This window comes from Chrysemys picta, chromosome 20 (assembly GCF_011386835.1).
Source record: "Chrysemys picta bellii isolate R12L10 chromosome 20, ASM1138683v2, whole genome shotgun sequence".
Lineage (NCBI taxonomy): Eukaryota > Metazoa > Chordata > Testudines > Emydidae > Chrysemys > Chrysemys picta.
This window is the reverse complement of record NC_088810.1, coordinates 12,677,312-12,691,723: the sequence shown is the minus strand read 5'-3', so window position 1 is coordinate 12,691,723 and position 14,412 is coordinate 12,677,312. Positions and strand designations below refer to the sequence as shown.

The 14,412-nt window shown below is 47.8% G+C and overlaps 2 protein-coding genes across 5 annotated transcripts in view; one reads left to right on the top strand and one right to left on the bottom strand.

The window, feature by feature from the left end:
- LOC101941125 (uncharacterized) overlaps positions 1–12,063 on the bottom strand; it is a 54,154-nt gene extending 42,091 nt beyond the window's left edge. Inside the window, exons 1-3 of one of the 4 annotated variants that reach the window (XR_010594110.1) lie at positions 11,106–11,300; positions 6,947–7,068; positions 5,030–5,131 (exon numbers count right to left, since the gene is read on the bottom strand). The gene's annotated coding sequence lies outside the window, so the exon portion shown is untranslated. Of the gene's footprint in view, positions 1–5,029; positions 5,132–6,946; positions 7,069–9,846 lie in introns of all 4 variants that reach the window. The other 3 variants (XR_010594109.1, XR_010594108.1, XR_010594111.1) reach the window with 3 other exon arrangements.
- A 28-nt stretch (positions 12,064–12,091) lies between these two features.
- On the top strand, positions 12,092–12,906 carry LOC101951716 (dual specificity protein phosphatase 23-like). Its single transcript, XM_042853940.1, has 2 exons — positions 12,092–12,223; positions 12,421–12,906. The coding sequence occupies exons 1-2, from the start codon at positions 12,092–12,094 to the stop codon at positions 12,904–12,906; spliced, it is 618 nt and encodes a 205-aa protein (XP_042709874.1).
- The last annotated feature ends 1,506 nt before the right edge of the window (positions 12,907–14,412 follow it).

Here is a 14,412-nt window from a genome sequence, read left to right as displayed (position 1 = left end):
TTTTTCCAGTTGCCTGCCCTGTAAATTCAACCTGGGACCTGAGATCAAGCTGGGTTCTTTCGGGCATGCTCATGCTCATCAGTAATATAGAGTCTGTAGGTGGAATTTAGATTGGGATTTTCAAAGGTGCCTAGGGAGTTAGGTGCCCAAATCCCTCTGAAAGAACCCCCCTACTGCCCCTGCACAGGCTACCTAGAATCCTTGGGCATGTTTACTTTGAGCCTTTCCCCTAATGCAAGCGAGCAGATCGTGGGGAGTGAGCAGGGAGGGGAACAGACTTGGCTCCACTCGCTCCACACCCTGAGCTAGCATAGGAGGTCAGAAAGTGTAGGGGGAAAGTGAGAACTGCCCAAAACCAAGCAGAGTTGGACCATGCAAAGGAAATTAAAACCCACAGTAAAAGATTCTATAGCCACATAAATGAAAAGACAAAAAGGAAAGAAGAAGAGGGACCGCTAAGCACTGAGGATGGGGTGGAGATTGAAGATAATCTAGACATGACCCAACAACTAAATGGATACTTTGCCTCAGTTTTTAATAAGGGTAATGAGGGGCTTAGTGTTAGTAGCAGGGAGGCTAATGGAAATGAGGATATGGAAGTGGAAATAGCACATCCGAGGTGGAAATCAAATTCAAACAACTTAATTGGAGCAAACTGGAGGTCCTGGCTAATCTACATCCAAAAATATTACAGGAACTGGCACATGAAATTGCAAGTTCAACAGCAAGGGATTTTTTAATGTATCTGTAAACTTGGGGGACATACCCTATGAGTAGACAACTGCTAAAATAGTCCCTATTTTTATGAAAGAGGAAAAAGTGATTCCAAGACTAGAGAATTTCTAATATAGTACCTACTGTTAAGAAAGGGGGAAAAGTGATCCGGGAAACTACAGGCCTGTTAGTTTGACCTCAATTGTATGCAAGGTCTTGGAATAAATTCGGAAAGAATAAGTACTTAAGGACACAGAGGTGAACTGTAACTGGGATAAAATACAAAATGGTTTTACAAAAGGTAAATTGTTCCAGACCATCCTGATCTCTTCCTTTGAGAAGATAACTGATTTTTTTGGACAAAAGAAATGCAGTAGATCTAATCTACCTGGATTTCAATAAGGCATTTGATACAGTCCCACATGGGAAATTATTAGATAAATTGGAGAGGATGGGGATTAACATGAGAATTGAAAAGTAGATAAGGAACTGTCTAAAGGGGAGTCTACAACAGGTCATACTAAAAGGTGAACTGTCAGGTTGGAGGGAGATTACTAGGGGATTTCCTCCGGGATTGGTTTTGGGACCAATCTTATTTAATATTTTAATTAATGACCTTGACACAAAAAGTGGGAGTGTGCTAATAAAATCTGTGGATGAAACAAAGTTGGAAGGTACTGCCGATATGGACTACCTTGAAAACTGGAGTAATAGAAATGGGATGACATTTAAGAGTGCAAAGTGTGAGGCCATGCAGTTAGGGACTAACTACAAAAAAATTTCTCTACACTGGGGACTTCTTAGCTGGAAGCAATAGAGGAGGAGAAAGACCTGGGTGTATTGATTGATCACAGGATGACTATGAGCTGCTAATGTGATGCAGCTGTGAAAAAGGCTAATGCAGTCCTACGATGCATTAGGTGAGGCACTTCCAGTAAAGATAGGGAAATGTTAGTTACCATTGTTCAAGGTATTTGCGAGACCTCACCTGGAATACCATATGCAATTCTGGTCTCCCATGTTTAAGAAAAATGAATTCAAACTGGAACAGGTGTAGCGATGGGCTACTAGGATGATAAGAAGAATGGAAAACCTACCTTATGAGGGGAGACTCAAAGAGCTTGTCTTGTTTAGCCTAACCAAAAGAAGGCTGAGGGAGATATGCTTGCTCTCTATAACTATGTCAGAGGGAGGGAGAGGAGTTATTTAAGTGCCAATGTTGACACAAGAACAAAGGGATATAAACTGGCAATCAACAAGTTTAGACCTGAAATTAGATGAAGATATCTAAACATGAAATGAATGAAGTTCTGGAATAGCGTTCCAAGGGGAGCAGTGGGGGGCAAAAAACCTAACTGGCTTCAGTACTGTGCTTGATAAGTTTATGGAGTGGATGGTGTGATGGGACTGCCTACAATGGCATGTGGCACTCTACGACTGAGTTACTACAGAGAATTCTTTCCCAGGTGTCTGTCTGGAGGGTCTTGCCAACATTCTCAGGGTCCAACTGATCACCACACTTAAGAGCCGGAAAGGAATTTTCCCCCAGGTGAAATTGGCAGAGACCTTGGTAGGTTTCCGTTTTCCTCTGCAACATGGGCCATGGGTCACTTGCAGATTTAAACTGGAATAAAAGGTGGATGCTCTGTAACTTGAAGTCTTCAACTCATGATTTGAGGATTTCAGTAACTCAGCCAGAGGCTAGGGGCCTATTACAGCAGGGGATGGACGAGGTTCTGGGACCTGCAATGTGCAGAAGGTCAGACTAGATGATCATGATGGTTCCTTCTGGCCTTAAAGTCCATGAGTCTATTAGTCATAATTTGCTGCTGATATAAGCCAGCAGTAAATTGCTACTCCCATGGAGCAGAGAGGAAGCAGGGAGTGTCTCTGAAGCAGAATGCCTCCCCAGGCTGTGCCCCACACCTAGCTCAGGGCTGTGCCTAAGGGCATAGTCTAACTCTTAGTTAACAATTCTTTTGACATTGCATGGCCTAGAAATGAATCCAGCTCACTCTCCCATAGCTATTTTGGCTCTGTTGTTTATAGAGAAGTACAAAGATGTGAAAGTTACTTCAGAAACTGAGCCAGTCTGATTCTGACACATACAGAGGGGTGCAGGGAATTTGACTCTGACACAAATGGGTGGTCACCAGACTGATACACACATGGGAGCCAGGGCTTATCTATACACTTCATTCACAGCAAACTGGGGTGTGAATCTACCCCACACTAGCCTGCCACACATTAAGTGCCCGTGAGGACTCTGCTGATGGGCACTAACTGTTCAGTGGTGTGCTTTGATCTACTCCTGTTTCAAAGCAGGGTAGATGAAAACACAATATGGAATTGTTAATGTCCAGCAGCAGGTTCCACACAACCAGTTAATGCGTGGAGTAGATTTATACCCCAGTTTGCTGTGAACTAAGAGTTTGTATAGACAAGCCCTGATACATACACGTGAGCCAATCTTATGATGCACACAGGGCGTGTTTTTGTGTGTATGATCAAACTGACACATATGGGAAGCCTGATCTGACACACACACAGGGAGGAAATGATCTGTTGAATAAGAAAGTGAATTTGTACATGTATCGGGGGTAGCCGTGTTAGACTGTAACTACAAAAACAACAAGGAGTCTGGTGGCACCTTAAAGACTAACAGATTTACTTGGGCATAAGCTTTCATGGGTAAAAACCTCACTTCTTCAGATGCATAGAGTGAAAGTTACAGATGCAGGCATTAGTCTCTAAGGTGCCACAAGTACTCCTGTGGTTTTTTGTTTGTTTGTTTGTTTTTTGGAGAGCAGGGAGTTACTTCGCAAGTGGAGAACCAGTGTTGACAGGGCCAATTCAATCAGGGTGGATGTTGTCCACTCCCAATAATAGATGAGGAGGTGTCAATTCCAGGAGAGGAAAAGCTGCTTCTGTAATGAGCCAGCCACTCCCAGTCCCTATTCAAGCCCAGATTAATGGTGTTAAATTTGCAAATGAATTTTAGTTCTGTTGTTTCTCTTTGAAGTCTGTTTCTGAAGTTTTTTTGTTCAATGATAGTGACTTTTAAATCTGTAATAGAATGACCAGGGAGACGGAAGTGTTCACTTACTGGCTTATGTATGTTACCATTCCTGATGTCCGATTTGTGTCCATTTATTCTTTTGCGGAGGGACTGTCCGGTTTGGCCAATGTACATGGCAGAGGGGCATTGCTGGCACATGATGGCATATATAACATTAGTGGATGTGCAGGTGAATGAGCACTTGATGGTGTGGCTGATGTGGTTGGGTCCTCTGATGGTGTCGCCAGAGTAGATATGGGGACAGAGTAGGCAACGAGGTTTGCTACAGGGATTGGTTCCTGGGTTCGTGTTTCTGTCCACCACACCCCAGAAACACCAAATTTTACGTCAGAACATAATAACATAAGAACGGCCATACTGGGTCAGACCAAAGGTCCATCTAGCCCAGTATCCTGTCTTCTGAAAGTGGCCAATGCCAGGTACCTCAGAGGGAATGAACAGAACAGGTGATCCATCCCGTCGCCCATTCCCAGCTTCTGGCAAACAGAGGCGGGGGGCACCATCCCTGCCCATCCTGGCTAATAGCCATTGATGGACCTATCCTCCGTGAACGTATCTAGTTCTTTTTTGAACCCTGTTATAGTCTTGAACTTCACAACAACTTCTGGCAAAGAGTCCCACAGGTTAACTGTGTGTTGTGTGAAGAAATACTTCCTTTTGTTTGTTTTAAACCTGCTGCCTATTAATTTCATTTGGTGACCCCTAGTTCTTGTGTTATGGGAAGGAGTAAATAACACTTCCTTGTTTACTTTCTCCACACCAGTCATGATTTTATAGACCTTGGTCATATCCCCCCTTAGTTGTCTCTTTTCCAATATGAAAAGTCCCAGTTTTATTAATCTCTCCTCATACAGGTTTCTGTTCCATACCCCCATATCATTTTTTTTGCCCTTTTCTGAACCTTTTCCAATTCCAATATATCTTGTTTGAGATGGGGAGACCATATCTGCACGTAGTATTCGAGATGTGGGCATACCATGGATTTATATAGAGGCAATATGATATTTTGAGTCTTATTATCTATCCCTTTCTTAATGATTCCCAACATTCTATTTGCTTTTTTGACTGCCACTGCACATTCAGTGGATGTTTTCAGAGAACTATCCACAATGACTCCAAGATCTCTTTCTTGTCCTATTAGTTTCATCTCAAATGGTGTCCCTTTGCTAGTCACTGGTCTGTGGCTCTTCAGTAGGAAAAGTCTCTGGAGATTACAGCCCCTTTGGAATTACTGACCTTTTTCTTTTTCCTCCCCCATCTCGGAGGCAGATTCGTTCAGACTAATCTTTTCCAAGAGTTCTGTATCTGCATCCATGGCCAAGTCTTGTAGAATTCCAACTTCCCATAAAATTTCAGGAAGTAAAAATGAAAAACAACAATTGTTATTACAAGAGGAATTTTAGGTAGAAAAAATATAGTTATCCAAGGTACTATCCTGTGGGGACATCAGTTAACACCACTTCTTGAGCAAAAAAAGATTTTAATAGATTCAATAGATCTATTTTTAATAGATTCAAGTGGTCATAGCCGATGTTCTGTTTTTTCCTAAAAACTAGACCCTTGAGTAGAATCTTATATTGAATGGCTACAGACATATACCCTGCAGTCTTCTGCTATGCACGCTTGCAGCTATAAAACTTTCCCAAAATACAGACCTTTACCTGAGATCAATGGGAATTTCTATCACATATCAGTATCCTCCTGCTTCTAGTGTGACTCAGTCACACAAACACAAGTGATTCAGTAAAGGGCATATATGGCACATATACACATATGAACAGGTTATAACACCATGGTCAAGAGCTATAGAAAAATAAAAGATGGTTCAATCAATAATATGACCTCACCCACCTTATTTCTCTAATATCCTGGGGCCAACACAGATACAGCAACACTGGAAACCTATCCAATGTCTGGCATTTTTCATATTGTACAAGTCAATGATGTAAACATCCTTCCCCCTGCCCCCCCCCCACACCCTATCCCTGATGTTTGTCCAACAAAGCACAGTGGTGTGCATGAACAACATAATCAATAGAGAAGGGACTTTTACTTTCCCTCTGTCATTGCTCATGAGACACACACCCTTGTAATCCTCTGTGATGTATTGAGGAGTTTATGGAGTTAACAAAAGTCTATGTATAGAATCAGAACCTGGGGCAAAGCATGGAGATAAGCACCATCAGTATAAGGCCAGCAGGTGCAAGCTGATCTGGAAGCATGGAGATCAACCCAATGGGAAAAGATGAGGAGAAAAATCAGAAAAGGATCAGGACATGGAGGTGTGACGCCTTGGTATGTTAGGGTTAACGAGGACACTGCAGGCTCAGGAAGTGGAGTGGGTCATAGGGTGTTGGGGATGGTGCAAGGTCAGAATCGAGCAAGGTGTGGGGATAGTTAGGGAAAGCTGTGCACAAGTGAAGAGGGATGAAAGGGAAGGTCTAGCAATTTTTGATTGTAAACATGGGAGGCAGGGGAAATGAGTGTTAAGAGCAGTCAGAGGTCTGCACTATCTTTCAGCCGAGGAAGTTAGTAGAGGATGCAGTGTAAAGGCTGCACAGGGTAGTGATGTGGAGTAAGAAGGGGCCAGATTATACTCATTCAATGCTGCTAGTAAAATTCACCCCTTCTGAAATCTTTATCTCAGCTCTACACACCTTTGGACAAAATCAGCTCCATGTTTCAGGTGGTGGGGCCCTACAAGGCTGCATGCTGTAGAGCTGGGAACTCAGCCAAGTTCATATTGGAACAGAAATTGCACAAGACTGCTGATTATTGCTCTGAACATAGAGCTATTGACAGCTATCTCTTATGTATCTATTTACTAGAGTCCTGTGTCCTGGCCACCTGAGAAATGCAGACAGTTCCTTGGGGTTTTCATTCATATTTCTGAAGAATACAGTGAGATTGGACAAGGAGACCTTTTGAGGGCTGAGGGATGAACCAGGCAGACAGGGAAGGAGAGGATCTCCAGCCCACGTCATGAGTGGCATGCGGTGGCCACAGATTCTTAACACCTCCTGCCTTCATATAATTAAAGCCTCTTCTAAAAATCTCAGAAGCTAGAGATGCAAAGCAGACTTGTCCCTCGCTGTGCTCTCTCCAGACTAATTTGTGAGGGGTTCCCAGCGCTTCCACTAGAAAATTACTCACAATTGAATAGACTTCTCCTGAAATTAAGCCTAAATGTTTCTTTGCTTGGTGTAATCCCTCGGTTCTCCATCCCCTCTTGTACCACTCTGCATAATCCTTTTCAATCTGTACCATTCATATACCTGTAAGCAGTTATATGATATTCAAAAACGATCTTCAAAGGATTATAAAAATTGGACTCATGCCCTTTTTTGTTGGTTTATGGGGCTCAAAGAAAGCAAGGCCGTTTTTCCCCCCCTAACACCAGGTCTCAACTATAAACTGACATCGGTATAACATCCACCCCCCTGAGCAACGTAATTATACTGACCTAACCCCCTGTGCAGACAGCGCTGTGTCAAGGGAGCTATGTTCTCCCATCAACATAACTACTGCCTCTCACGGAGGTGGAGTACCTATGTTCTCCCCTTGGCGTAGGGAAGTGCTACAGCGATGTCATTTCAGAACTGTTCTGGAGGGGACAAAGGTGTGTCCGCGTACAAAACAAGACAAGTGATTATATCTTTGAGAAGTTGGGAGGGGGCATAGAGCATATAGACCCAGGAAAAGTAGTGGGGGCAAACCAAGGTCGGGGGGGGCAACTGCCCCTCTTGCCTCATAGCAAATGAAGCCCATTCTCTCAACACAAACATCCAGTCATCATGTCATACACCCGCCTGTCCCTGTGATCCATCCCTCATTTTGTTCATATCCCCTCACCAATAACACCTCCCATCTCTAAGAACTCACCCATGGAGTTTCTTGTGGGGGGAGATTGGGCATTCCCACTCCTATCGCCTTTGAGGGTGACCACCTAGCCTGCCTGCCCCCCAACACCTTCATAGAGGGGCAGAGAAGGAATCCTGTTCCCCAGCCCATACCATCCTGCCTGCCATCCTCCCAACCCTTTCTCAGACACACTACAGGAGACTGGCTAGCTGGACAGGCAGCCCATACAGATCAGAGCTGGCTGGGAATTGTCCATCAGAATGATTTTCCAAATGAAAATGGTCTTTTCACAACATCAAAATTTTCTGGAGGAAAATTTCAATTTTGTTGAAAGAAAAAAAAAGGTTTTTCATCAAGAAAATTGGAATGGCCAAACCCTGGCTGCCCCACGGCAGGGAGAAAGTGAAATTGACAGGAGCCTTCCAGGCAGCTGGGGAGCCACAGCTGGGCTGGGTGGGAGGTTGAGAGGGAGGAAGGTGGAGAGCTCAGCATCTGGCAGTCCACTTGGAAGGCTATTGTCAATTTCCAGGCACAGTTCAGGGCAACTGCATCTGTATTTCCCTGAGTGGTTCAGCAAGGTACTCCTGAGGGAATTCTGCACCAAAAAATTAAAAATTCTGCACACAATATTTTAAAATTCTGCATATTTTATTTGTCAATAAATAAATGTGGAAGCTCCAGCGTAGCAGTGGGGAGCACAGGCCACTGGCTGCACACAGTTGGGAGATCACCGTACAGCCCACACACCCCCAGGCCATGGACTCAGCAGTGAGGCTGCACTCAACCCTGACACAGCACAAGGGCCCAGCCTATCACAGAAACACCCAGGGGCCCTGACCCTCTGCGCCAGGCACACCAGTATAGTGAGCAAGAGGCACAGAGTCTTGCATGCACGTGTAGGTACAGGTATGCTAGCTCAACCTAACAGGATCCAAGTGTTGAGGGGCTTAATGTGGGGGGATCCAGGAGTGGGGTGAGAGAATTCTGTGTGGGGCAATCTAGGTGTGGGTGGCTTGGTGGTGGGTCTGGGTGCTGGAGGATTCTGGCCTTGTTGGGGAGGTTCCAGGTGCAGGGGGAATGGGAGACTGCAGGGGGATCCAGGTGATGGTGGTCAGGGCTTAGCAGGAGGGGCTGGGTGCGGAGGGCACATCAGGGTGGTCCAGGTGCAGGGGGGTGGGGCTCATCAGGGTGGGGTTTTGAGTGTGGGAGCCCAGTAGGGGGTTGTTTGGGTGTAGGGGTTTGTCTGGATGCAGGGGGGAAAGGCTTAACGGGGGTCCAGATGAAGAGGGGGTAGGGCTTGGTGGGGGGGAGTTGGGTGCGGAGGGTGAGGCTCGGCAGGCTGTGTGTTTGGATGCAGGTGGCTCGGTGGGGATGTTCTGGGTGTGGGGGAGTGAGGCTCGGCAGAAGTGTTGGGTACGGGGGGTCCAGATGAATGGGGGTTTGGCATTGGGGAGCAGCTCCCTGTACAGTGATTCCTCCCCCCCATGGCTGAGGAGCGATAGGGGCAGGAAATGGGGGGACAGGAGTGCGGAGCTTCCTGAAGCCAGGGGAGGTTTCTGGGGGTGGATCTGACCCAGCCCCAGACGATCCTTCAGGGGAAGAGGAAGTCCCATCCTCCCCTGCCCCAGCCCAGCCAGGACTAGCAGCTGAGCCCAGCGAAGGGTTGGAGCAACCAGCCAGGGCATCCTCAGCCCTGGCCTCCCCCTCCCGCAGTGTTTTACCTCACCACCGGCTGCTCTGGGTGCCCAAGATGATGCACCAGCACTGCTTGAGAGGGGTGGGTGGCCACTTTTGCAGCTTCCTTTTGTTTCCCCATCAGAAGTCATTTTTCTGTAGGGATGCAAAGAAATCTGTAGGGGACATAAATTCTGCATGTGTGCAGTGGCACAGAATTCCCCCAGGAGTAACAAGGGCATTCACTGTCAGATTTCCAGATCGCCAGCTGTTGCCTTCTGACCAGTTTTTTTCCCAGGCTTCACAGTTTCTTGCATTTACTGTGTACGTCCCAGCACACACAGGCTGCCTCAGCAGACCTGCTTGCTTTCTCTTCAGAGACTGATAACAGATTTAATTGGTATAGATATAAGTCACCACACAGCTCTTTCTAAGCCAGCCTACTTTCTTCTTAAGGTAAAGAGCATTACAGAGAAAACATTAAAAACAATAAAATAACCTAATGCTAATAAGCTTACCGGAGATCGGAGACCTCTAACAGGGGCTGTCGCAGGAGCAGTCTTTCAATACCCTCATCACAGAGGCTACCTTGTGGCTACAAGTTTATCAGCACTTCAGCTCAGAACAAGCTGTCTTTTCTTTCCGGTCTGTCTTATGAGGCGTCAGTAGGCCAAGTTCCCCTGATCCTACACTAAGGATTGGGACCCTCTGTGGACCAGGTGTCCTGTCCATTTGCTGGATCAGGAAGAAGGCCCAGAGTCATTTTAAACTCTGTCTCTTTATTCAACAATCTTTTCTTTGTCTGTTGGTCTCTGGAGAACCCAGTTTGAACCAGTATATGCGTCTCTCTCTGGAGAAGGGCCAGCTTCCAAAGCTGATAATGGAGAAGGTTCATTAACAGCCACCTTCCCTACCAGAGAAGGTACATACAATGCCACAACAACACACCCACAATGTACCTGAAAGGTATTAACCCTAATTCAAAAAGGTTTAACTTAATTCAATTGAGTTTATGTGAATTCCATAAAGTTTGTTCAGGATATTGCAGGATATGGTCATTCTGTCACTTTGCCAGCAAGACAAAAAATCCATTTTCATTCTTCAAAAACAGATTATTTTTTCAATTTCTCTCCCACAAAAAATATTGTGAGATTCTATTCTTTGTCCTGAATTGGGATGAAATACTTCCAAAACCTTTCAATTTTCCACAGGACAGAAATTCTGTTTTCTGGCCAGCTCTAACAAAGAGAATCTAAACCAGCCCCTTAAATTCACCTTGCTCCCTGGTCCTAGAAGATCTGATCTGATCTGCCCTTGGTCTCATGGACCTGCTCTGCGTCAACAAACCAGTCTCCTCTCTGACAAATCACAGCAGCATCATGCATGTCAAACACACATGTGAACATAGAACACAGACAGACATGCAAAACGTAGCTGCAGAAATTCAATTACTGATTATACATTTTTTACAAGTTAAACAGAAAAAACAGATTTTCCCAAAGCAAAGTGCCAGGAAAAGGAATGGGAAATTCAGAGAAAAATAAGGTTTAAAATGCAGAACTAAGGAGAAAACGAAAGAAAAAAAAACGACAGGGAACATGAATAACGAAACCTCTTAGTGTCTCACTTTCTTCACTATTAGACACCTCCAGTAAATGCTCCTTTCCTTAAAACACGTTTTTGTTCAAAATGCCCCTGGAATTCTCCTTCCAAAATGTCATTGCACAAAGGAAATGCAGACTGTGCATTCAATTGCAACTTCACACAAGAACCTCACCTTCCAGTTTTCATTCCATCACATTAAAAATCACAAACCGCTAAAATAACCAAGTCATTCCTCAGTTCTCCTTCTAGACTCTGGCCCCACGCACTCGCTCCCGGGGCATGTGGTCCTTCTTCCCTGCAGACTGGTACTGTCCTTTGACTCCTTTCTCCTCTCTCCAACAAACATAAAGGAAACTGAAACTAAACCTAACAGGCACAAAGGGACTGACTTTTCTGTGTGCTGGGGGGAGGGGGAGGGCTTGGACAGCGTACTTAGATTCAGAAGGCGTCCTAGTGGCTTCCGGGTTTTGTTCAATTTTATATTTAAATGAAGTTTAAATACCTTAAACCTTAAGTTTAAATACCCTCTGGTCCTCCCCAAACTTATACCAGTTCAGTGCAGAGGACAAGGCTGAATTGTCTAGCTTATTCTCATGCTATTTTCAACTAATTTTCTATTCCAAATCCTTGCTTTTGGTCATTTCCCCACAGAGCCTAAAGTAACAGAGTTCTAAAACTATTCTCCCAGGTCCACACTGCTTTTTTAGCAGCATAATGTCCTCACTGCCTTCCCACAGCTAGAATGTGGCCTAGTCTCACACACACAAAAAGCAACAGAGTCCTGTGGCACCTTATGGACTAACAGACATATTGGAGCATAAGCTTTCGTGGGTGAATACCCACTTCGTCAGATGCAAAAAAAAATGGCACTGCCTTTCAAAACAAGCCCAACCCATTTCAGAGGGAGGGGGTGGGTGTGTTTATACAAATCCCATATTTTTCGTAATAATGTAAATACACACAAATGTATTTTTAACAGCATAGTGTCCACTGCCTCCCCGCCAGTGGAGCCTTTCCCCATTGCCTCCTTCCTGCTGGAGCCTGTCATTGCCGCATGTAGCTACACACTGCTGTGAGTGTAGACACAACCTGCTTTTCACTGTGGCAGGTAGCTACACATATTCTACATGTCGCTGCCAGTGTAGACAAGGTCTAGGAATGGAATTCACAGAAACCAGCAACCTGAATGGGGTGCAAGGAAGACCCCCACAAACACTGGTGGCCACGCCAAACAATAATCTCAGTCAGAAGAAGCTCCCTCCAACTGACAACATTGTCACAAAGACACATGTAAGAACCCCTGACGCCTCCTCCGGCTCCTGGGAGCCAGAAACCCGCAGCTCCCACCGCACAGCCCCAGGCCACACGTTGGTGGCAGCCGGGGACGGACTGAGGCCCCCGCGGCCCCAGCTCTGGCCAGGCCCAGGCACCACGCAGCCAGGGCTCCCTGCACTCCTGCCAGCGGGCTGCGGATAACGCGTGCACAGTATGCACCAGCCTGGCCGGCTTCAGCACCGGTGGCATCAGCCGTCCCTCCAAACTTCTCCTGGGTGGTGCCCGGCAAGCTGGCAGGACTGGCCATGCCACAGCAGCCCACACACTACCAGTACATGCATGAGCATGGCATTCGGCACCTGGTGTCGCTGACCAAGCGCAGCCCACCCTACCACAACACCTGCCCTGGCATCAAGCTCCATCGCCTCCGCATCCAGGACTTCTGTGCCCCATTGCTGGAGCAGATCAAGCACTTCCTGCAGATCGTGGAGGATGCCAGCACCAAGGGCGAGGCCGTGCTGGTGCACTGCATGATGGGATTTGGCAGGACAGGAACCATGCTGGCCTGTTACTTGGTGAAGGCCCAGAGACTCACTGGGGTCGACGCCATCCATGAGATCCAGAGAATCCGGCCCGGACCCATCGAGACGCATGACCAGGAGAAAGCCGTGATCCAGTTCCACCACCACATCAAATAGCCACAGCCGGTGGCGCCCCCCTCTCCCTGCGTGGGGGGGGGCAGAGGGAGAGGACTGCTCAGCTACACAGTAGGGTTACCATATTTAAAAAATAAAAAAAGAGGACACTCCACGGGGCCCTGCCCCTGCCCCTTTCCCACCCCCAGCCCCGCCCCAACGCCGCCCCTTCCCCACCCCAACTCCGCCCATTCCCCGCCCCTTCCCCAAAGTTCCCGCCCTAACTCCCCCTCCTCCCTCCCAGCCATGCGAAAAGGGCTGCCCCAGCGCTACTGGCTTCATGGTTTGCCGGGCAGCCCCCAGACCCTGCGCCCCCGGCCGGTGCTTCCCCAGCGCAGCTGGAGCCCGGGAGGGGAAGCGCCCAGCCGGGGGCGCAGGGTCTGGAGGCTGCCCGGCAAACCATGAAGCTGGTAGCGCTCGGGCTTCGGGCAGCCCATCCCATCTCCTAGAACTGGAAGGGACCTTGAAAGGTCATCGAGTCCAGCCCCCTGCCTTCACTAGCAGGACCAAGTACTGATTTTGCCCTAGATCCCTAAGTGGCCCCCTCAAGGATTGAACTCACAACCCTGGGTTTAGCAGGCCAATGCTCAAACCACTGAGCTATCCCTCCTCCCCCCGGGCACTTCCCCTCCCGGGCCAGCTGCTGTGCTCCTCCCCTGACTCTTCGGCTCTGTTTAAGAGCCGAGCTGCCCGAGCGCTACCGGCTTCGGGCAGCCCCCTTGCCTCCGGACCCTGCGCCGCCAGAGCAGAGCAGCTGGAGCCTGGGAGGGGAAGTGCCTGGCCGGCGGCGCAGGGTCCGGAGGCAAGGGGGCTGCCGGAAGCCAGAGCGCTCAGGCAGCTCGGCTCTTAAACAGAGCTGAAGAGTCAGGGGAGGAGCACAGCAGCTGGAGCCCGGGAGGAAGTGCCCGGCCGGTATTTTTCACGGACATGTTCAGCTTTTTGGCAATTCCCCCCGGACGGGGGTTTGATTACCAAAAAAACGGACATGTTCGGGAAAAAACGGACATATGGTAACCCTAGCTACATAGGCACCTGCAGGAGGCCCTTACTAGGCCTGTGGCTGGGTGTTTCTGGACCCATGGAGGGGACCTTCCCAACTCCTATCAGCAGGGAATGCCTGGCTGCTGAGGGGAGCAGGGGATGGGCTCAGAGACTGGGGCCAGACCCCATTCTTGGCAGCATCTGCCTGCACTGGGCAGGGGTTGCCCCAGCCCCCTTTACTCGACGCAGAGAGGATGAGCTCTGAATCGGGAAGGGGCAAGGGGCAGCTACATGGAAGGGGGAGCCCCGTAGGGCAGCGTCTCCTCCAGTCCCCTATGATCCTTGCCTTGGGAGAGCCAGGCCCCTAGACGGAGTGGGGCTTTGCCCTTCAGGGAGGCTATGCATGCCTGCAGGGTGTTTGGGCTGGAGCCTGTCCAGCCAAGGGCTGTAGATGAGGCTGGAGGTGTTGAGGGGTTTATTCTTCTGAGTTGCTGCAAACGTGTCCGCCCCCCGCCCTGAATAAAAGAA